The 22,286-nt window shown below is 33.3% G+C and overlaps 1 protein-coding gene across 4 annotated transcripts in view; it reads right to left on the bottom strand.

The window, feature by feature from the left end:
* The window catches only part of KIFAP3 (kinesin associated protein 3), a 162,962-nt gene that overhangs the window by 32,197 nt on the left and 108,479 nt on the right, over positions 1-22,286 (bottom strand). For all 4 annotated transcript variants that reach the window (XM_039235858.1, XM_039235857.1, XM_039235860.1 and 1 more), the window contains 3 exons: positions 19,791-19,889; positions 14,498-14,583; positions 822-1,011 (listed from right to left, as the gene is read on the bottom strand). In XM_039235858.1, the coding sequence (XP_039091789.1) occupies positions 822-1,011; positions 14,498-14,583; positions 19,791-19,889 (375 nt within the window). The remainder of the gene's footprint in view (positions 1-821; positions 1,012-14,497; positions 14,584-19,790; positions 19,890-22,286) is intronic.

The raw sequence follows: 22,286 nt of genomic DNA, 5'->3' as shown, positions 1-22,286 counted from the left end.
TCTGCACAAAACTATAAAAACAAAGCAGGGGGAAAAAGTAAGCCAAGAATTCAGACATAATTACTTTGATGCTTTTTATATCCAACCTGCTACAGATCTTAATTAGAAATCCTTTCTTCCTCTCCTCAACTAAATGACTTCAATGAAGTAATATTAATATTGGCAGCAGTGCAACATTTTAAAAACCAAAATATGCAAAAGCTTACCAGTCTTTGTGCCAAACTCCCCCTTGGGAAAAGGCAGTGTAGCAGAATCAACAAAGTTATAATATATACATGATTTCTGTAAAAATTAAATTTCACCCTGAAAACACTAGCAGAGTTCAAAGGAAAAAACTATTGCTGTAAAGTGTCTACATCTTCCCAACCAAGTAGAGTTTATTAGTTCAAAGCTAAAGCAAATCCTTGGCAAAATTAGACTGTGAACATGATATATGTTAGAAAACAAAACATAAATTAGTTAAGTTATGTATTTAAATAAATGCAGGAGAAAAATGAATATTACATTTTCAAACAGAGGTCAGAAATCTTGAGGATGTCATTTTAAATTATGCATTCTAGACAGCAATAAACTAAGAGTAATGGTTTTCCTGGGTACAACCTTTTTTATGGAGAGCACATCAAAGACTAACTTGGAAAAAAATAATGGTGAGTTAATAGGTTTCTATGGTGTTATGGATGCTACTTCTGAAGTCAACAGGTGACGTCTATTTATATACTATAAGAAGTGCTTCCAAAGCTTGGGAATGAGCAAGGTTGGTAGACCAAAATTCCTATTTATAGCACACAAACTGTTTCATTTTGCTTTGGTTACTGTCTTACCTGAGTTATAGAAAAGGTCAGGTCTTTCGAGAATATCTCCTTCATGGATATACGGCTCAATTCGATCATCACCATACAAGTACTGCTCACTCTCGTCCATCTGACGGCTCTCTACCATCTCCAGCCACTGAGAATTATGCCAGCGAAACTTTTCACTCTGAATTTTCTTAGCCCATTCTTCATCATATTCCTATTGAAAACAAACAGTCAAGTATTATTATTACGTAAGCTTATAAAGTTACTCCCTTGGGCCTCAGATAATAGGTTATAATAATAATTTGGAGATTCTTCATTTGGATCTGAGGAAACATTAAAAATATCTATTCAGTATTATACAATAATCAATAAAACCAATTACAGACATATTTTAAAGGCATTTGTTTGAATTACCAATTGCGAATGGCAATGGCAAAAACTGGAAAAGTTTAAACTTCATGAATTCTCTATTACTAGAATTCAGGTAAGCAATCAGACTCCAGATCCCAAGGAAATTTGTGGCAGTAGTTACTTGTGGCACTAATGATAGGTGGTTAAGCATCAAAATGCTATCTTTCACTCTTTTTTTAGATAACACTTCTTAATAGGAAAAAAAAAAGGCACTTTAAAGGAATGTTTCCAAACTACTGAAATGGTTTGCCATGGAAAACAAATAACAGAATTTAGTTTAATTTTGTTTCAACCACAAAATAATATCATCTTATTTAGTCATAATTATTTCTTTAAATGTCTGTCTCCTCCTCTGATCATGAACTACTGAGGAGCAAGACTGGTTTCTTCACTACTCTATCTATAATACTTGTTCACAGAGAACCTCCTTGGTGAACATTTCTGAAGAACATATAGGTAAGTTATTATTAGCTACAGCTGAATCTATCTAGCTCACTACTTTTGCCAAAGATTGTGGTTATTCTGACTAGTGTATTCACTTAACAATTAATGGACAGTACCACTGACAGTATAGATTTTTTTAAAAAAAGATTTCAGATATTTCTTGTCATTATAATTCTAGGGTCTTAGTTTTAAATTCCTCTGTCACATCTTTAACACTTTTGTTTATAGTTATCTAAAAGAGTTGGAAAGGTGCCAGGCAATAGTATTGTCCTCCTATTAATAGTCAAGATGACCATGATAATTAACAAGTGGACCAAATACACATCTTTTGTTAAATAATGAGCAATTTTCTTTAAAAGCTGAGGCTCAAGTAAAAAGTTGTCATCATAGGGGTGCCTGGGTGGCTCGATTGGTTAAGTGTCCAACTTCGGCTCAGGTCATGATCTCACGGTTTGTGGGTTAGAGCCCTGTGTTGGGCTCTGTGCTGACAGCCAGCTCAAAGCCTGGAGTCTGTTTCAGATTCTGTGTCTCCCTCTCTCTCTGACCCTCCCCTGCTCATGCTGTCTCTCTCAGAAATAAATAAAACATTAAAATTTTTTTTTAAAAATTGTCATCATAGAAGGAATTTCTGGGATACAAGTCTAAAATTTTCTAATGTAATTCTTGTTAAAATTTTACTTGTTAAATGTGAAAAGTTTAATATTATCAACAATATATTAATAGTGTCAGCTGTCAGACTGTTTGTTCTATATTGTACATCTTTGAAACTATAATAGATGTTCCTTTTCGACTAAAGTAGAAGTAGCCTTTTTTTTGGCTATGATACTGCTACTGGCAATCTGCCACCTAATTATTAAGCCTTAAGTTGTTTTCATGTTTATTTATCTATTTTGAGAGAGAGCAAGTGAGCAAGTGTGAGTTGGGGAGGGCAGAGAGGGAGAGAGAGAATTCAAAGCATTCTCTGAACTGTCACTGTCAGCACAGAGCCCAATGTGGAGCTGGATCCCATGAACCATGAGAGCATGACTCAAGGTGAAATCAAGAGTCGGAAGATTAATCGACTGAGCCATAAAGTTGCCCTACCTAAGCTTTCTTTTTTGATAGTTAAATATTAACATTCCTAACATAATTATTTAGGGGCATCTTGGTGGCTCAGTCGGTTAAGCATCCGACTTCAACTCAGATCATGATCTCATGGTTCATGGGTTCGAGCCCCGTGTTGGGCTCTGCGCTGACAGCTAGCTCAGAGTATGGAGCCGGTTTCAGATTCTGTATCTCCCTCTCTTTCTGACCTTCCCCTGTTCATGCTGTCTCTTTCTCTCTCAGAAATAAATAAAACATTTAAAAAAATTTAAAATTTAATTGTATGAAAGAGCAATTATAAACATTATTGTATTTCACTTTAAAAATAAACATTTATTAATCCAATTGTTGTAATTTCAATATTTAAATCACTGAAATTTTACTCCAAGTTAAATCTACAATTTTAACCTATATTTGAAATTGACAACTTAGATATAAATAATAAATCCTAAATCCAAATGCCTTCTTGTTGGTATCTTTACAGTGAGATCATATTTTATCATATAAATATGATAATTTATACAATCATTATTGCTGATCACACATAAGTTCTTCTGATAAAATGAGATAATACATGTAAAGCATTTATAAAACCTGTATTGAAAACATTTAATGTTAGCTATTATTGTTAGTTAATTGAAGTAGGCACATTAATTGAAGTACCTAACAAACTGAATCAGGTACTATATTAGGTGCTATTACTGTCTGTTTACAAATGAGAAAACAAGCTTCAGAACACTGAATTAACTTGATCAAGTGCACATAGCTAGTTGTGGCTATTACAGTTTTGTAAACCTTGGGCTAGCAATGTGGAAAAGACAGAGGGTAAATGAGTATTTGTCAGGGTCACTGTAAAATGGATTCTTCAGTAATGAGAATATAATAAATGAACTCCAAGGTCAACTTTCAGCTCTAAGATTCTATGAATGTGTTGAGCTGTTGACTAAGCTGTGATATGAGACGAAGTAGCTCTGGTCTGGTTAAGTATATTACATAACACATATTCTCAATCAGGTCTCTCTGATCTGGCTGCACATGTGAGGATATTAGGGAAAGACGGACTTGAAAAAATAATGGCACAGTGATGTTGTTACAAGCAGTTTCACTGGCTACAAATTTCAGTAGGGTTTCCTAAAATTAGAGCAGTGTGATTAGCTTTAAAATAATTTAGTTCAAATGCTAAATATAATTTTGAACCTCTTTAAAATTCATGACTTTGCAAATATACTTTTTGGTTCCCTCTGTGACACAGTGAATGTATTAGCTGCAAAGTTGGCTGAAAAAATATATTACTATGATATAAGTGGCTAGATGATTTAAGAACAATGATCACATATACTTACAGAAGCAAAGGGTCCATTAAGGTAAAAAAATTAATGCATAAACAAAAAGTTAAATGGTATTTTGGGGAAGAAAATCTCCACACTAACTGGCTTTTTTCTAAAAGATAAGTTAGTTATAGGCCATCAAAACTCTCAGAATATGCTGTATAATACCAGAAATCCTATTAAATCTACATTAAATACTGGAGCTAATTTGATAGGTATGGTTTCTTTTGTGAGTACTAGCTTGTTTCACTTGGCAAGAGGTATGCAACTAACTTTATTTTTTAAAAATATTTAATGTTTATTTATTTTTGAGAGAGGGAAACAGAGCATGAGTGAGGGAGGGGCAGAGAGATAGGGAGACAGAATCTGAAGCAGGCTCCAGGCTCTGAACTGTCAGCATAGAGCCTGACACAGGGCTTGAACTCACGAACCAAGAGATCATGACCTGAGCCGAAGTCAAAACTTAACCGACTGAGCCACTCAGGTGCCCCGAAACCAACTTTATTTTGATAGAAAGATGTTAAATCTGATTATTCGAATGAAGAAGTGTTCAAGAAAGATGGCAGAAAGGCATATGTCTTGATTGTTTTAATTTAGGTTCAGGCTTAGGGATTCCTAGTGTAAGAAGAGGAGATAAAACCTAGTCAAGTGCTCAAAATATATTAAAATATGGGGTCTGCTATTTCACGGAGAGTAAAAATTGCCTCTTACGAATTTTTGTGAAAAGGTATAAAAATAAATAGAATTTAAAAAGTAAATTACATATCCATAAAATGTATTTAGCCTAGTAAGTAATGCTCTGCACAAGGAAAAAAAATCATGCTTATTCTAGGCATTACTGTCTGACATGCTCAACAAGATTTCACTATTCTAGCAAAAGTACAGTAATAAATGTAGAAAGATGCTGTTTTCTTCACAAATGCCCTGCAAACTTAAGCCTTCTTATCACCTTTCAAGTTGATAGCAATGTTCTCACTAATGAACCTATACATACAAGGCTTAGTTTCTTAAAAAAACCACTTATCCCCAGACTATCTATCCATCTGACAGAAGTCCAAACACACAAACCAAAATTATCCATAAGCATCCACAGCTAACTTCTGACATGAACATTTGATTTCTTAGTGTCTTTGGGAAGCTGATTTTTCAAGGCAGTGAGTTAGCACAGACCTAGCACTAAATGTGATTAGACTACCTTTATGCTAAACTGAATTCCTTTAAAGTTTTCCCCATCTTTCTTTGGTCACTTTAAGAGTGGATAAACTCATAGAACCAAAGCACATCTTAACATTATAATGCTCAAGGGTATAGCAGCAATGATGCGGACTATACTGTCATTTTATTAAAAATAAAAAGTTTTAAGTATTTTTGTTCTGCAAAATCATAGGTTTGGTTTTCTATGACTAAAATATGATAATGTGCACATTATCATTTATAGGATCACAATGAAAACACTATCTCTGTCTTCTTAGTTCTTCAGAAAACAACAGTTTCTCCCTCAGTAAATAAGACACAAAATATGTTATTCTATGCCAAGCTGTGTAATCATTAGGATATACAAAACTATGCTTTGCAGATGATCCAATGATTACAGCTTCCTACTATGGTGAATCCACTGCAATGACAAGAGGACTTTTCATGAGGTAACCTTAAGATTTAGTAAGTATATGCGGTGGCTTTCTGTCATGGATCATGGCAAAGAAAATGGCAAAAACCCTTGACCAAACAGTATCAAGCCTTTAAAATCTTCAGCAGTTATAGCATAACTTTTTGAAAATATTTATAACCATAAAACTATTTCATTATTGGAAGCTGAACATTATAGAAAAAACCCCTATACCTTTACTTAGCTACAATCCTAATACTGTATATACACTATCAGCTTTCAATGACTTTCTTAATTCCAATATTAATAGCTAACTTCAGCAAATATTTTAAATGTATTTTTAAAACTTAGAAGCTAAGTATGAGACATTATAATATGTTGTACTTGTGCCATAAAAGTTTGCTCTAGTTTGTGATAATATAGCCTTAGGTATTTGAATGCTTAACAAATACAGCATCTTGGAATGAAGCATGTTATAAGGAACACAATATTTGTTTAAATAATTGATTTCTCCTTTTCCTTAGTAATCAACATTAGTGAAAATGAGATAGTACTATTTCACTATACAATGCTGGTTTTGATTTTTATGTTTCTGAAACATTGATTTTTAAGTTCCAGATCACTTTCTTTTCCTCCCTCCATCCCTTATCTGTCTATATCTATCTATCTATCTATCTATCTATCTATCTATCTATCTATCTATCAATCATCTATTTATTTATTTTGAGAGAGACAGAGAGAGTGTGAGCAGTGGAGGGGCAGAGAGAATCCCAGGCAGGCTGTGTACTATTAGCACAAAGCCTGACAAGGGGATCATATCCACAAAACCACGAAGTCATGACCTGAGCTGAAATCAAGAGTTGGATGCTTAACTGACTAAGCCACCCAGACAGGAGCCCCTATGTTCCAGACTTCTTAAAAATCAAATATTTTAGCTTATGGCTGTTGACTGTCTATTTAGTACTAAATTAATAGGCCTGGACAGTGGTCCCAAGAGTTTTAGATTTCAGGAAAGTTTCAAAAACAAATTTTGGGGACGGATGTTATATGTAAATCAACTACTACCTATTATTGACTTAGAGAAGAAAGACTATTTTAAGACTATAAATGTAAGAAAGACAATCTCGAAATGAAGATTTACTTTTCCAAGACAAAACACGTTAACAACCGCACACCTGTACACTTCCCCAGCGCTAATGTTGCTCTCTGTGTGCCCCTCCCTTGACCTCCTCTCACTATTTTTTTTATTCCTGTCTCTCCCATTTTAGTGAAAACCAGTAAAAGCTTTATCATGCTCCAATGGAGCAGCACTTAGGTATCCTCAATGAGTAGAGTTTAACAGCCATGGCAAAGCCAGTTTCTTTGTGTCTCAGAGTATGAATTTATAGGAATTAATGGTATTATGGTATGATATAAAACAAAGAATGGTGGTTTAGGAGTTAGGAGACTTGGGTTCTATTTTTAACTCTGATACTAACAGAAATATGCAAACTTCTAAAGGTATTTTAATATCTTTTTGTCTCAGATTCTTCATTTCTAAAAGGAAACAAATCTAGGTAAGATTTACTGAAGTTCTAATATTCTATAAACAAAAAATGTATGAAAATATCATTATTTCATAAAGCTTTTGAAATAATTATCCCCCCAAACTGAAGAATACTGGTAGTCTAAGGAGTTTATTTTTAAAAATTAAATATTAACTCTAAATGAATATCCAGTGTCAAACATTTAATAAATTCAACATATATCAATTAAAATCTATTCTCCCTAACCCCTCTCCCCCAAATCTCCTTTCCTCTTAATTATCCCTCCCCCCATTGCCAGGAAATAACTGAGAATTCAGGGATGTCATTGCTCAACCACAGCCAAGATACATCATAAAATTTTATCAAGCTGTTGTGGAAATTCACCACCAGGAAAATAGTTATTTTTTCTTAATACCTCTTTTCAAAAAAAGGGTACCCTGATAGCCTTGCTTTGAGACTTGAGTTTGTCTTCTATTTAAAGGTACACATGCTTTTTTATTTTCTTCTCTTCTCGGCTCCTGACATGATCTTAAGCACTCAGTTTCCATAAAAACTAAGTGTCATGAAAGACTTAAGGTTTGATTTTAAATGGAATGTGCCATCCTTTTTGAAGTCCTACATCATTTTGTTTACTACTTAACCATAGAAACATTGTGAAGCCTTAACCAGCCTATTATCAGAGCCTGTTCACTATCAGGAAAACTCTTTGTAACTGGCTTCCGTCACACCTTGTATTTGATTAACACACTATAGGATAACATAGAGCTACATAGATCTGCTTTGTGTTCTAACATAGCTGATGGAAAACAGATTTTCCTTTCTCCTTTAATGTGACAGCCCCCTAATTGAGAATGTAATATGGTTTATTTAATACACTTCTTCATACTAAATTAAAGCAGATCTAGAGTAATTTAGTTGCTCATTAAGGTTAAGGTAATAGCTGCTAAACAGATGCCTTTTATATTGTAAAAAATACTTATCCCAATGATATGTACAAGATAAGTAAATATAGATATACACATAATTAAACACACATACGTAACAGAGCTGTTGACTTTTAGGCACATACTACCTACTTCTTAAAAGTACTATCCCAAGTTTTGTCCTTTAGTCTTGACTATGACATATTCTAACCAGACCTCAAATATAATGATTTCTTCGACCTCTGTTTAAAAGTGCTGGGGAGGCTCATCTGTGCAATATCATTTCAAATATCATGTTCAGTCAGGCCACAAAGTTAAAGATAGAACTAAATGAAATTTATTTAAGCAAGAAATCATGATTTTTATCTTTTGTACTATGCTTGGGTTCTTTTGAATCCAATATTGCCAATTAAAACAAAACCACAATAAACATTCATTCATTCATAGACATATGATCACATTCATATCATATATATATATTCTATATTCTAATGAGCTAGAAAAATACCCTAAATTTCTGCCTTTCAGGTTTATACAATATAAAAGTGAACTCCAAAAGAGGGCTAACCACACTTACCTCACTAAACCCAATTTGATTATATAGAATTGAGAAATAAAAACACTACTTATAAATCTGAGCAATGAAAATTGGTTCTAAAACTATAAAACAAGCAAGAACCAACTTCACCTGTTCTGGAAAGAACACCTCACTAGATTTCTGTCAACAACTCACTTAAAATGTGCCCATACCCAACCTGTAAGTCAATTAAAACTGACTGCTGTCTACCCATTTTACCCAGACCCCACACATTCTCTGCTTTTGAAAGCTTATCCCAAAATAAGCTGAGTTCTAACCAGGTTCTAATGTTAATCCTAATCTAATCCTATGAAAGTTTCTCTAACTGTCCTTTCCAAGATGTTGTAAGACATCTTTTTAAACTGCTTTCCCTTGCTGGCAAAATTAATAAGCTTCTGTAAGACACAGGCTTGCCTGGTAATTTTTGTGGGGACCATACCAACTGATGTCTTAGAGTTTATATGTGAACCTACAATGTTTATCTTATTTCAAAACACCAGTCTTTAATAATTATTAAATTCATTAATATTTTATATATTACTTTTATACATTAATTATATTTAATAATATAATGTTGACTATCTGGAAATAAAGATAGCACCTAGGTTTTCAAGTTTAAAATACCAAAAGTAGGTATTAATTCCAGGTTATTAAAATATACACAATCTGGCCATGATCACAGACTTACTTTATAAAAGAGAAAGAGCTGTCATTCAAAATCTCAGTGACACAAACATGTGCTAGTATCAGATCACATGGGCCTGTGGCTGGTCAGAAAGACACCAGACATTAATCCTTTACCAGAGAACCTAGGGGCATCCCTTTTCCCATAAACACCTTGTAGATACAGTGTACCATTAGTGCAGAACATCTATTGATAGGGCCATATAGTAGTTCCATCCATGGTTCACCTCTAGATGACAGCACCCTGTATTCTCTAGAGTCTAGGATGTAAACTTTTATATTCTAGGGACTTCGAGTTGGTGAGTTTTGTATTCCTAGTGCCTTAGTGTTTTGATAGAGTATGTCCTTAATAAACATGTATTAAATGTTTTACAACCCAGTAATGTCAGGGGAGGAATTTTTTTTTTTTACCAACTGGGGAAGAATTTATAAGGTTCTCAAATACTTCATGCAAGGCTAAGGAAGTACTGAAGGATAAAAATCTAATTGGGTTTTTAGAAGCTCTCTATACATAGAGGGTTCTGCTCTTTCCTTCAGGATTCCCAAGGTTTGGAAGAGAAGAGACAACAATCCACTGCCATATATCTATCCTCTTGGAAGACTAAGAAGCTAGGCTCCTCTCCTTGTTTCCATACGCCTCACTGCATCTACTTCAATCCCCGCCTCCCATAGCTACATGTAAGGCCTAGTCAGACAGGTGACAACTTGCTGATGAGGCCATAGAGACTACATCACCAAACATAAAAGCCTCCAGGGTACAAAGAGTACTACCACCACACATTTATTTCAGTTCACCAACTGCAAGGGCTTGGGCCCAAATTCATTAAACAAATCATCACTAATGTAACATTTCCATAATTTGGGGGGACAAGTTCTTTACCGCAGAAGGCATACTTCTCTAAGCACTATGAGGTATCTAACTTTTCTTATTATTCCCCATTGTTCTGAGTAAAAATGAAGTTTGTTTTCTTAAAGATAAATTGCCTTAAGCTACAAATACGCTCATTTTCTTTCTTTTCTTTCTTCTTCTTTTTTGATTTATTATTATTATAGAACATAGCCATGCTGAGAATCCTAGGGTATCAAAGCCTAGTGGTGAAAAGAATCTTAAGAGATCATCTATTCCCATTCAAGGCAGGTTTCTAACTATTTCAGAAAGTTGGTTATGTAGTTACTACTAATGCTTACTGGACAGAGGCTTCACATTCTCCCTTGACAGCTTATTTCTAGTGTTTCATCATCCTTGCTGTGTCTAATCAAAGTTTCTCCTGTTCTGAATTAAGTCAATTTCCTCTTGTTTTACTCTTGAAAAAGATTCAGGACAAGCAAATAGCACCCTGAGTCATGATCAGTAATAGAGTCTGAGCTCAAAGAACCAGACTGGCAGCTATGTCCCAAGTGAACCTGAGAAGCTGTCATTTTACTGAGGCATTTAAAAAGCCCACTCCTCAAATTTCTCCCAAATAAGGAGGCCTAGCAATGTAGGAGTGTAACTCTGGTCTGAGGTTAGCTGATAAATTGAGTCCAAATTAAAAGAAGTCGCCACAGATTCAGAATGTGGGTAATTTAACAGATGAGGCACTTCTACACTATAAGAGGCAGATTCCTGTTTCCCACACTGTCTTAATCAAGACTTTTCAGTTAATTACCCTGTTTAGAATTGCTGTGACATGCAGTTTTAAAATGCCAAATTCGGCCATTTTGTAGAATAATCTTAAAGTATAAATAGTAATATGTCTGGCCAAAATACATACTCCAAATAATTTTCCATAGTTAAAACCCAAACAGTGAACGGATTATTTTCCAATATCATTAAAAAATTTTAAATGAACAGAAAATAACATATAATTAACTGTACCAAGGAAAGAAAATGTTGGTCTATACATTTAATCAACATATAAACTTCTCAGGGTGCCTGGGTGGCTCAGTCAGTTAGGTATCTGGCTCTTGATTTTGGCTGAGGTCATGATCTCACGTTCGTGAGTTTGACCCCGTGTCGGGTTCTGTGCTGACAGCCAGAGCCTGTTTGGGATTCTCTGTCTCCCTCTCTCTACTCCTCCCCCATGTGTACATGCAGGCACACATGCTTTCCCTTAAAAGTAAATAAACATTAAAGAAAACTAACTTCTCAACTAGGTTGAGGTTTGGTCTAGTTTGAACCAAACACAGAGTGACCTTCATGTGGTAGATACTTCATATATATATTCTCTGACCCTAACAATAAGTTGCTAATCCTCACAAGTGTCACAGTAAATTGAATCTTCAAAAAGTTATAAAATGTCTGAGATTATTCAGCAAGTGAAAGAACTAGAATTAGTTGCATTCTAGATGCAATACTCTATTAGACCAAGTTGTCATATCATAGAGGCTGAAGTTGAATATAAGATCAGAATCCCTACCCAACTGAGAAGGTGAGAAAAAGTTCTGAGAAACAGTGCAGTTCCTTACTATCAAGTGAAAACTAAACCAGGGCCTAGACACTTATAAGTGTATATAGCAGCAGAAATGTGAAGAAACATTCTTCCAGCAGAACGGGGGGCATTTCTAGCCCTTTTATCGGCTGTATTAGACTACTTCTTTTCATCTAAGAAGCACAGCTGTGAATATGATGAAGTTGGGTAGCACAGCACGACTTTTAAATCCTATCATTCACACACAAGTATCTTTAAATATTCTGTTTAATAAGCTTATTATTTCTAAATATCTTTTCAGACTAAAGATTCCCAATGTGTGAAATGAAACAGCCCAAAATTACTTGGCATCATATCAAGTACTTACTTTGTTAAATCTCATGTAGAGAGTCATAGAGCGATTAGGTGAACCTTCAGGTTACTTGTTCTAATTTTTATTATACTAAGTCAAGTGATCAGACAGCATCTTAGTGAGCTAGCTAATTTGTCACCAGTTTCATTTTATTGATTATTCTTCTTTAGAGGACTTATCAATGAGGTTCTTTGTAAATAGAATAACCTAAAATAATTCTCCTTGTGATTTTACATTTTTAACTCTGACTAGGATTTACAAATTCCTTTAAGGACAGGAAGATCAACAAAGTAAAATGAAGGTTAAAAATGTTCATTGGATTTAGAAAAATGAAGGTGAAGTGACTTTAGTGAGCACTGTATCAGTGTGACAAAGGAGGCAGAAGCCAGAATTGGGAAAGGTTGAAAGGTGGATAAGGGGAAGTGAAGAAATAAAGAAAGTAATATGTAGACTTTTTTTTCCTTCAAAACATTGGTTCTAGAGAGAAATAGAGCTAGGACAGCCATTTAGAATAGAAAAGAAAGTAGACACAGGGTGGGGAAAATTCCTGTTTAAGATGAGAGACTTTACACTAAATTCTATTCCTGAAATCATTATTACACTTAATGTTATTAATTAACTTGGATTTAAATTAAAAAAAAAAAAGATGAGAGACTTTAGCCCAGAGTTTAGAAACTGGGAATAAATTTTTTTTATATTTATATTTTATACCAAATATTTTTATAATAAGACTGAGCTGGCATTTTGGAACTATCACAAATTTACATTCTATACCAAATATGCCTAAATGTAAATCTAAACATTACTGCCTTCCATCTACTTTTCTCAAATAAGTAGACAATTTTAAAAGTATGCTAAATGCAATCTATAACAAACTGATATCTCTTTCCTTTCTTCATTGTTTAAGATAAGATAATCACAAATAAAACTTGAAGAGATTTTTTGTTACACTATACACTTTATACACAACACTGACATTAGTGATCTACTAGAAAACAGTATATGCACCATGAAATTTTTCTCTAGGAATAATAAATATTTTCTATTCATAAACCCTGTGACCAGAGGTCTACAGGTATGAAACATCTTACTGGGGCAAGGATTTAATGTGCAAAATTTCCTTATTTTAATTTAAAGATCAAGCTAAAAATGTCAACATACTCATTTAGTTTTAAGTCAGTAATGATATACTCAGTCCAATCCAAAAAGTAGATGACATCAAATAAGATGAATTTCTGAAATAAAATGCAGGAAATTGACAGGGAAGTACCTGATAGTGATTGCCTGATTTCATAACGAAATCACTAGCACAAAAACCAACTTACAGAACTTTTAATAAAGTTGTTAACTGATTCTTTAAAATGTTATTCTGAGGGGCGCCAGCATGGCTCAGTTGGTTAAACATGCGACTCTTGATCTCGGCTCAGGCCATGATCTCAAGGTTCATGAGACTAAGCCCTGCACTGGTCTCTGTGCTGACTGTGGAGCCTGCTTGGGATTTTCTTTCTCCCCGCCCCGTCCCTCCCTGCTTCCATGCGTTCTCTGTCTCTCTTTCTCTCTCTCTCAAAATAAATAAATAAACAAGAAAAATGTTATTCTGATCATTTAAAATGCTTAAGTTAAACTTTGAAAACTACTGACTAGGGTATATTCAAGAAACTTGTTAGTGGGGGAGCCAAAATAGAAGGTATAAATCCAGTTCAAAGCAGGAAGCAAGCAAGTTGTGTATGCCATAGGTAAAAAACATTTAAAGTAATCTAGTGTATGGCACATCCCAGGTGCAAGGCCCAAGTCCAGGCAGGAGACTATGGTGGGCAGCAGAAGCAGGATTTCTGAAAAAAGTCTGTCCAGAGAGCAAGTTTCTAATCCAGGACTCTATTATACATCCTCACAAAACTTCTAAAGGCATGAATAACATGATTTTTGTTATGTTTCTTCATTCCAAAGCAATTGACAAAACAAATGTACACATATGACAAAAATCAAAGCACTGAAAAAAATAACTGGTATAACATTTGACTTATTAAAAAAGTTTAATGGTCAAACTGCAAAATTGACTGTTGAATTTTGGTAGAAATTCTCATCAAACCTGTGCTCCAATTTGTTTTTCCCTGAAAAACAAATGATTCTGAGAGACATGTAGACCTTTTCAAGGAGCCTATACTTAAAAGGTTGAAAAGCCAAAGGTCTTAATGTTTAAAACATGAATTTAATATCACTGTATTTTCAGAGATTCATCAAAATACAAATTTGCATTTATACTAAATGCAAAGTTCTAAACAGATGTACAGAGTTGTCTTTTCTACCAGATAAAGACTTATCATTACACTTTGCATAAGAAGAAAAATTACTTACCGCTATAATATCTAATGTATTATCACAGACCTTTCGGATTTCATTATTTTTATCATGCATTAGATCTATAAGATACGCTGGAGCCTCTGAATAAAAGTGGTTAAAGATACAAATTGCATTTGAGATTGAGGCTATTCAAGCATATTAGAAAAATCTCACATTTCTCTAAATTCAAATTGCTACCTTGAAATCTAGCTTCAAATTTTAAATTGAATCATCAATAAAAGCTGACCAGAAACATTTAATATTTCATTTGTTTAAAAGATAGAGATAATAGAAATAAGAAAGAAAAAAACACTAAATAAAAAGGGGTAAGGAAAACAGAGCTAATAAGTCTCAAAGTACAAGGCCATAATTCTGAAAACATAAAAATCATGAAAATAACTGAAGAGGGAGCTCCAGAGCCACACAGCTATCTATTAAGCTTTCCTGAGAGAGCTGGCCTACTTAAAAATTCTAGAAAATTAATTTCACATAAAAATAGCAACAGAAAATAATCACAGTCAAATTTTATAGATTATGAGAAAAATAAGACATCTTCCCATAAAAGATAAAAGCTGTAACCTAATACTTCAAAAAGAAATAAAAGAATTTAAGAAAATAGAATACATGTAAAAGAACAATATATATCAAAGTTAGAAAACTCAAAGAATTAAAATAACTCAGGAAAGAACCAAACTAAAAGTAAAAATAATTTCAGATATAGAAGAACTAAATTTATAGTAATACATGAGTAAATAAAGGCAGATAAAACTCCAAGTGAAATGACAGTTAAAAAGGAAGAAAACACGTAAAATTTAAAAGCAAATAAAAAGAGAAAATATTAGAAAATGGCTAATTATTTAAGATTGGCAAAGAAGATCCAACATAATAGAAATTCCAAAGAAGACAATAAAAGCTTTTTATAAAAGAGAATACTAAAAACTAAAACTGAAATTCAAGAAAACTTTCCTGAAATTAGGGAAAAGAAGACAAAACTATATACTAAAAGATCACATTTGATACTTGGATAAATCAAGCAAGGATGATGAATACCAACTCAAATTCTAATAAATCTACTTGGCTTTTAAAATATAGAAATGTTCCTCTTAATCTTACTGGCCAAAAGACCAAGTCATTTATAAGGGAAAAAAAGTAAATTGTCATCAGACATTGTCAGATACCAATAATTAGCAGACTGTAGACTTCACACTTACGTCAATTCAGGCAAGATGACTGAAAAAAATACCTTTGAATTGTGGAGCAATCTAAAAGTCCATATTCTGCTAAATGATTATTAAAGAGAACATGCTAGTTATTTTCAGATAGAGATATATTTTATTATTCACAGTTACTCATTTAGCAGTATAAGAGAATGTAATTATGAAAGAAAACTCAGAGAAATAGTGAAACGGAATTCAAGAAAAAAAATAGTAAACAGGGAATAGGTCAACATATTATAAGTCTTGAATAAGCACTAGTTTTTAAAAGGCAATAATTAAAATAATTCATTTTCAAATGTTAGAAAAATGTTACAAAAACGAGTTGAATTATTATACTATCAAATAACATGGAAAATGGAAGTAGGGACATTAGACTTAAAAGTAGAAGAATATAGTCCTTTAAAACTGGAGAAAATATATGTTGAAATTTGGGTTTAACTCCTACAAATAAGTAGGGGGAAACAGAAGAAAAAAGAAAACTCAAATTAACAGAGAAACCTCAATGAATCCAAAAAAGAGAGTGAAGAAAAACTTACTGATCTCTAATATTTATAGACAGTCTTGGTTAAAATTATTTGAAACAGAAGCCACAGGCTTCTACCAAGAAACTCTAGCACACATGCACACAAGCAAATGACATTCTTTGTAGCACTGATTACAACGCCGAAAAAAATTTTATCAAGTTTCACAGCAAGTAGCAAAGACAGAAGTTAACCCATATCTTCTACTCATTTTTCTTAGCCACTTACTATTTCTTTTAGGGGGAATAAAGAATACATTCAAAATGTAGGAAAAAATACAGAATAATATATTCTCAGAGACAATCTAAACAGACCAAGTCAAATATGATTTATTTTCCTATGCTGTAATTGTTGGGATTGTATGAAAATACAATAGCAATTGGTTCTCAATTTCAGATTCTCAACTCCTATGCATTATGCTAAGAGCTATTTTTCATATTTCAAACATCTTAATATAAATCATATGTTTATCTAATATAAGTCTATACCAGCTATCTTAAACATCAAGTTTCTTTCATTCTGTTTAAAATTATGTCAAATAATTTTGGTCATTAATCTAAATTTTAAAAATGGGAAAAGGAAATTGTTTATTACATAATAAATCTTTATTTAAAAATTTAAGTATATTACTGGTCATAGCAAAAATAAAAATAGTTTTAATAATAATTCCTAATTATGTGACAAAAGACAGCAAGACATATTTAAATGTCATTGACATCAACAAAAATCCTGGTTTTTGAACACCAAAACACTGGGCAAAAGCACTGTAGCAATCTTTACAATATTAAGGCAATATGAAAACATTAACTCTAGGTAGTATTTCTTGATGCTTTTGTAAAAACTTTAAATCAGCAGATCCTTTCTGTTCCATTCCCTCCATTATCAACATGTTCTATTTGTCAGAATAACTATTTAAAAAGTACTCACTTCAGATTCAATGGCTTAACAAAAACTGAACTTGGGAGAAAATAAAGTTACACTGACAAGAAAAATCAAATGGAACTTGTCTCAATACTGTGAACTTTGACAATAAGGTACTAAGAGTACATTTTAAACAGAAAGACTAGGGTAGAGACACTTAGTATGCATTAGCACACGGCTGATACAATAAATACCTAATTCTTCCTTAGTCATCAGAAAAAAACTCTATGCCGTGACATGTAAACAAAGGTTTCCTTCAAAAAAGTTACCTAGGAAAGCTATACTTTCACTTTAATGTTTTCTAACATGTGTTTCTTATAGTGTTTTCTGTAGTTACAGAAATATTCTATTATAAAATATCATTTCAGATTCGTTCAACCCAAAAAAGCATATTACAGTTTCCAAGAAGACTCTGTAGCAAGAAAACCTGTTTAATTCAGTGTTTTCCAAATTCATTTATCACAGAATCTTTCTTCATGGAGCAACTATTAATAAAAAAAAAATCTCTGGAACACCATTGGGGAAAATGAACTTATTCTAATGATACTGCTCAAAAGAGTGTACCTAAAATTAACTTTCCTGAGTCAGTTTATAAGCCACATGGAAAAAATATTACTTTACGCTAATGGAAGCTCTCTCTGCTGTAGCTGTTAAGGCAGAACAGCATTTGCATTGCTGATAGCCCATATCTAACATTTCTCAGTTAGACTTGTCATTCTTCAGACTTGACTCTTGGAGACTCTTCTATGACTCTAGTAATTAATCTTGTCCTCAAAAAGCAAGGCAATTTTCTCCAAAGACGATTGGCTTTGAATGTAAGATCAGAGGACTTTAAAAATGTTTTGAGCAATGGCCCATCATCATGAAAAAAAAAGTCTCCAAATGCACTAATTATAAAAGGGCATTAACTATTTAGATACATGTGTTCACTGACGATACAAGTACTACCCACCCGCTAGGTGCTATGTTAAGTTTTGAGTATAGATAAAGATGAGGAAAACAAAACTGGTCTTCAAGCTTGAAGAGCTCAAAACCTTTTGGTAAAGACAGGCATATAAATATACAATTTAAAGTTTTTTACTGAAGGTGAAAATAAATTACTCTTACTGGGAAGGAGGGAGGCTTAACTGGATTAGAAAGGCTTAACTTTAAAGATGGCTTATAAATCTACCTTTAATGAGCTGGAGATTATTTGGTAAAGAAAGAGAAATGTATTTGAGGTTGATAAGGCACATGAAGAGGCAAGAAGATGGGGCCTATCTGATAAATGAACAAAAATTTGGGTGTGCGAAGAGAAAATTGTGCATCGTAGAGTTAAAAGGGGAACTATGGAAAAATAGATTAAGGTCAGCTTAAATTTAGATTTTTCACATGAGTAATGAAGAATTTTACCAGAGGAGTCCAAAAGATTTTTTTTTTTTGGAACACAAACATGCAGATGACCACAATAAAGCATGCGCGCGCGCACACACACACACACACACACACACAGATTCAGCTTAGATACCACTTCTACTGCCAGCATTTCATGACACCCCCAGACTTAATTCTATGTATATCCTTGGATATATATATCCTCTCCTGTGCCCAATGCATAAAGCTTTATGACATTGATACACTGGATTATAATTTTGTATTTCTTATTTACTTATCTGTCTCTCCAATTAGACTATAAACCCTTTGAGTAATGACTTTTTAAATAAATTTAGCACTTAAAACAGTATCTGTTAATGATTAGAACTTGGCAGATGCTTGCATTATAAATGCCCAATTATGTGTAGTAAATGCCAATTACGTGTGGTAAATGAGACAGTAACAGTAGACACAAAATGTTCAGCTATGAGACTGGATGGATGGCACTGTTATTATCTGCTGTGAATACAGAAGGAAGACTGTTCTTCAGGGGAGGATGTTGGCATTATCAAGTACCCTTTTGAATGCAATAATGATAAATGCTCACTTACTGAGTATCTCTGTTGGAAATAATTACAGGCACTTTAAATTCATCAGTACTTGTAACAATCATATAAGGCAGGAGATGTTCTTTTCATTTTAATCAGATTATGGTCATTTTATAGATGCAAGATTTTATGCTCAAGAGAGGTTAAATAACATATCCAAGGTCCTGCAGCTTGTAAGTGGCAAAGGTAACTTAGAATTCAGGCTATTTGATTGTAATAGATGTAACGGCTCTTTAAACAAGTGGAAGACATCCAGATGGCAGTTAGAAACTAATGTCAGAGACTCAAGAAAGAGATTTTGAAGATACTAAATACTTAGTATATAGTTGGTAGCCGAAGTCATGGGAATAGATGTGTAGAGGGAATACGGTAAGATTGAAAGAGTGCTAACGATAGTGCCAGGAACATCTGATATTTAAATTATGTTAACAGAGAACAAAGTTCTGATATGTTGGTTAACGTCTTAGGAGTCACAGCCTGACAAGTTAATAAAATCCCCTGTGATATTCTACCTGTATACTGATTTGGGGTCAACAGCTTCCATGAAAAATAACTTGCCCTCTGAAATTATTTTGGGGCTTGGTATTTCCCATGTTATTTGAACATCTGCTAGGAAAAAAATACATAAAGACGCATCTTTTCTGAATATGTGAAATGTCATTATCTATTGTAAACATTAAAAGGATACGTGTTTCCTTGATTATGACATCTCTTGTGGCTTGGTGAAAAACCATCTGGTAGAAGACATAAATTATCTGACACACAAATTCATCATCTTCTTGTTGAGCTAAAAGGAAGCAGAAAATGTCAAATAAGAGAATTCTATAGATATATACAAAATTGAAAAACACTGTGGAAAATGAGAAAACTAAAAGTGACAGGAGACAAGTAAAGGATAATCAATTTAAATTATTTATAATATATGGGTGGCATATATCGTTTATATCTTTATTTAGATATTTTTCTAAATTCTATGATGATGATCAGGAAATTTTATAACATATTTTCAGAAGTTTTAATAAATTTGGTTGTAGGTAAAATTAATTTCCAATACAAAGATAAAAACTAAGATTTTGTAAAAGAGAAGTTATATCCACTCTGAGTCCTTTAAAGCAGACTACTTGAGATGGTCTCAAAAGATCAGGGTGGACTCAGGAAGCACTGAAGGACAAGACTGATGCAAGGCATAGTGTTTCTCTGTAATTCTCACCAGATTTTGCCACCAGGTTATAAAGACCTTGATTAAATTAACTTTCCTGGCCCTAATGTGAAATGGCGATACTTACTAACACTTGTTTTTGTCCATCATAAGAATTTTAAAATAATTCTAATTTGTGAAATAAATCTGGTTCTATATTTTGTCTGAATAATGTTGATTCCTCATGAGAAAAAGAGTTCTTAAAAAAATAATCACACCTTCTAAATTCTGTTTTTGGTAGAAAAACTTTCTTTTAAACTTTTTTTAATGTTTATTTTTGAGAAGAGAAAGAGAGACAGAATGTGAGCAGAGGAGGGGCAGATAGAGAGGGAGACACAGAACTTGAAGCAGGCTTCAGACTCTGAGCTGTGAGCACAGAGCCCAACACAGCGCTCGAACTCACAAACTGTAAGATGATATCATGACCTAAGCCTAAATCGAATGCTTAACCGACTGAGCCACCCAGGCACCCCAAGAGGTATATTCTTGAATAATGTTAACAAAATTAAATTTTACTTATTGTCATGAAATAAGTTATTTTAGTTTTAATCTAATTGATTACATAAATAGTAAAAGGAATATTGTATATCATAAGCTAATTAATGTTTAATATCACATAAAGAATAGTTTAATAGTTAGCTGATTCCACTAATACGTAATGGAAAAAGCAAATGCTTATAGAAGTCTAATTTTTAGGTACTGGTTATGAAATTTCATTTATTAATAGTTTTGTATCAACTCTTGGCATTTGTTCAATGATACCTGTTAGACACATATTTACAGGTCAACAGAGCATTAGCTATTTGTGTGGAATAAAGTGCAGGACTCTTAAAGTCCAATCTGTTTCAAAGGATTTCCCTCACTAACTTGCCAATGTACACTCTCCCAGACTACTTGGGCTAAAATTCTACTAGTTTCTTGGTATACCGTATTCCCTTAGTTAACTACAAGGGTTTTAACAGAATTATGTCAGGTGTACAACAGTGATTCAACAATTCTATGTATCATCCAAAGATCACCATGGTAAGTGTAGTCACTGTCATCATAAATATTACAATGTTATTGACTATATTCCCAGAAATCCATGTATTTCTTAAAAAGAGAAGTATACAGCCTCTGTTCATGAAAACATCATGGCAGAAAACATTAGGACACAGTAAGACACTGTGAGCTGGATCTATCAGCTTGCCATGTACATGCCTCAGCTCTCTCAATCATCATCAAGGGGGAACAATAATTCAAGAAAACTGGTCTTTTTGTTTCAACTTTCTCTAGCTCATCACAAAAATCTTCATTCTCACTCTGCCAACTACATTGTCTTCACTTACACCTCCTAACTACCTAGTCTTTCTTTTAATTGTTTTTAATTTGGAAAACTTCTGGCTGGGAGAAGGGTGGACGAATGTAAATATATATACACTACATGTAGGAACACTTCAAAATATGGAGGTATTATCTCTAGATGACCTATCAAATGCATTATGTTAAAGAATTTACAAATCAACCTTAAAAATTCAAAAGAGAGAAATGGCAAAAGACTTAAATAGGTACTTAACTTTATTAGCCATAACTGACTGGCCAATAAATACAAACAGGCACTCATTTATTAGTCATTAGGGAAATGCAAATTAAAACTACCACTCTGAAGGCTACAATTAAAGAGACTGATAATGCTCAGACATGGAGGTAATGTAGAACAAGTGGAACTTTTGGACACTGCTGGTGGGATTCAAAACTATCTCAATAAACTTTGAAAAAGAGATTGGCATTATTTACTAAAACTAAACATATGCAGACTCTATGACCCAACAATTCTACTCCTAGGCATATGTCCAACAGGAATGAATACATATATTAATCAAATGAAAGGTTTAAGAATGTTCATAGGAGCATTATTTACAATAGCCCTTCTCCTATAAAAAAACAACCACTCTATTGTCTACCAATAGTAGAAAGGATACATAGTGGTATATTTACACGGCAATG

The sequence above is a fragment of the Hyaena hyaena genome, unplaced genomic scaffold, assembly GCF_003009895.1.
Source record: "Hyaena hyaena isolate Hyena2069 unplaced genomic scaffold, ASM300989v1 scaffold_103, whole genome shotgun sequence".
Taxonomy (NCBI): domain Eukaryota; kingdom Metazoa; phylum Chordata; class Mammalia; order Carnivora; family Hyaenidae; genus Hyaena; species Hyaena hyaena.
The sequence above is the reverse complement of the archived record's forward strand: the minus strand, read 5'-3'. Positions and strand labels throughout refer to the sequence as shown.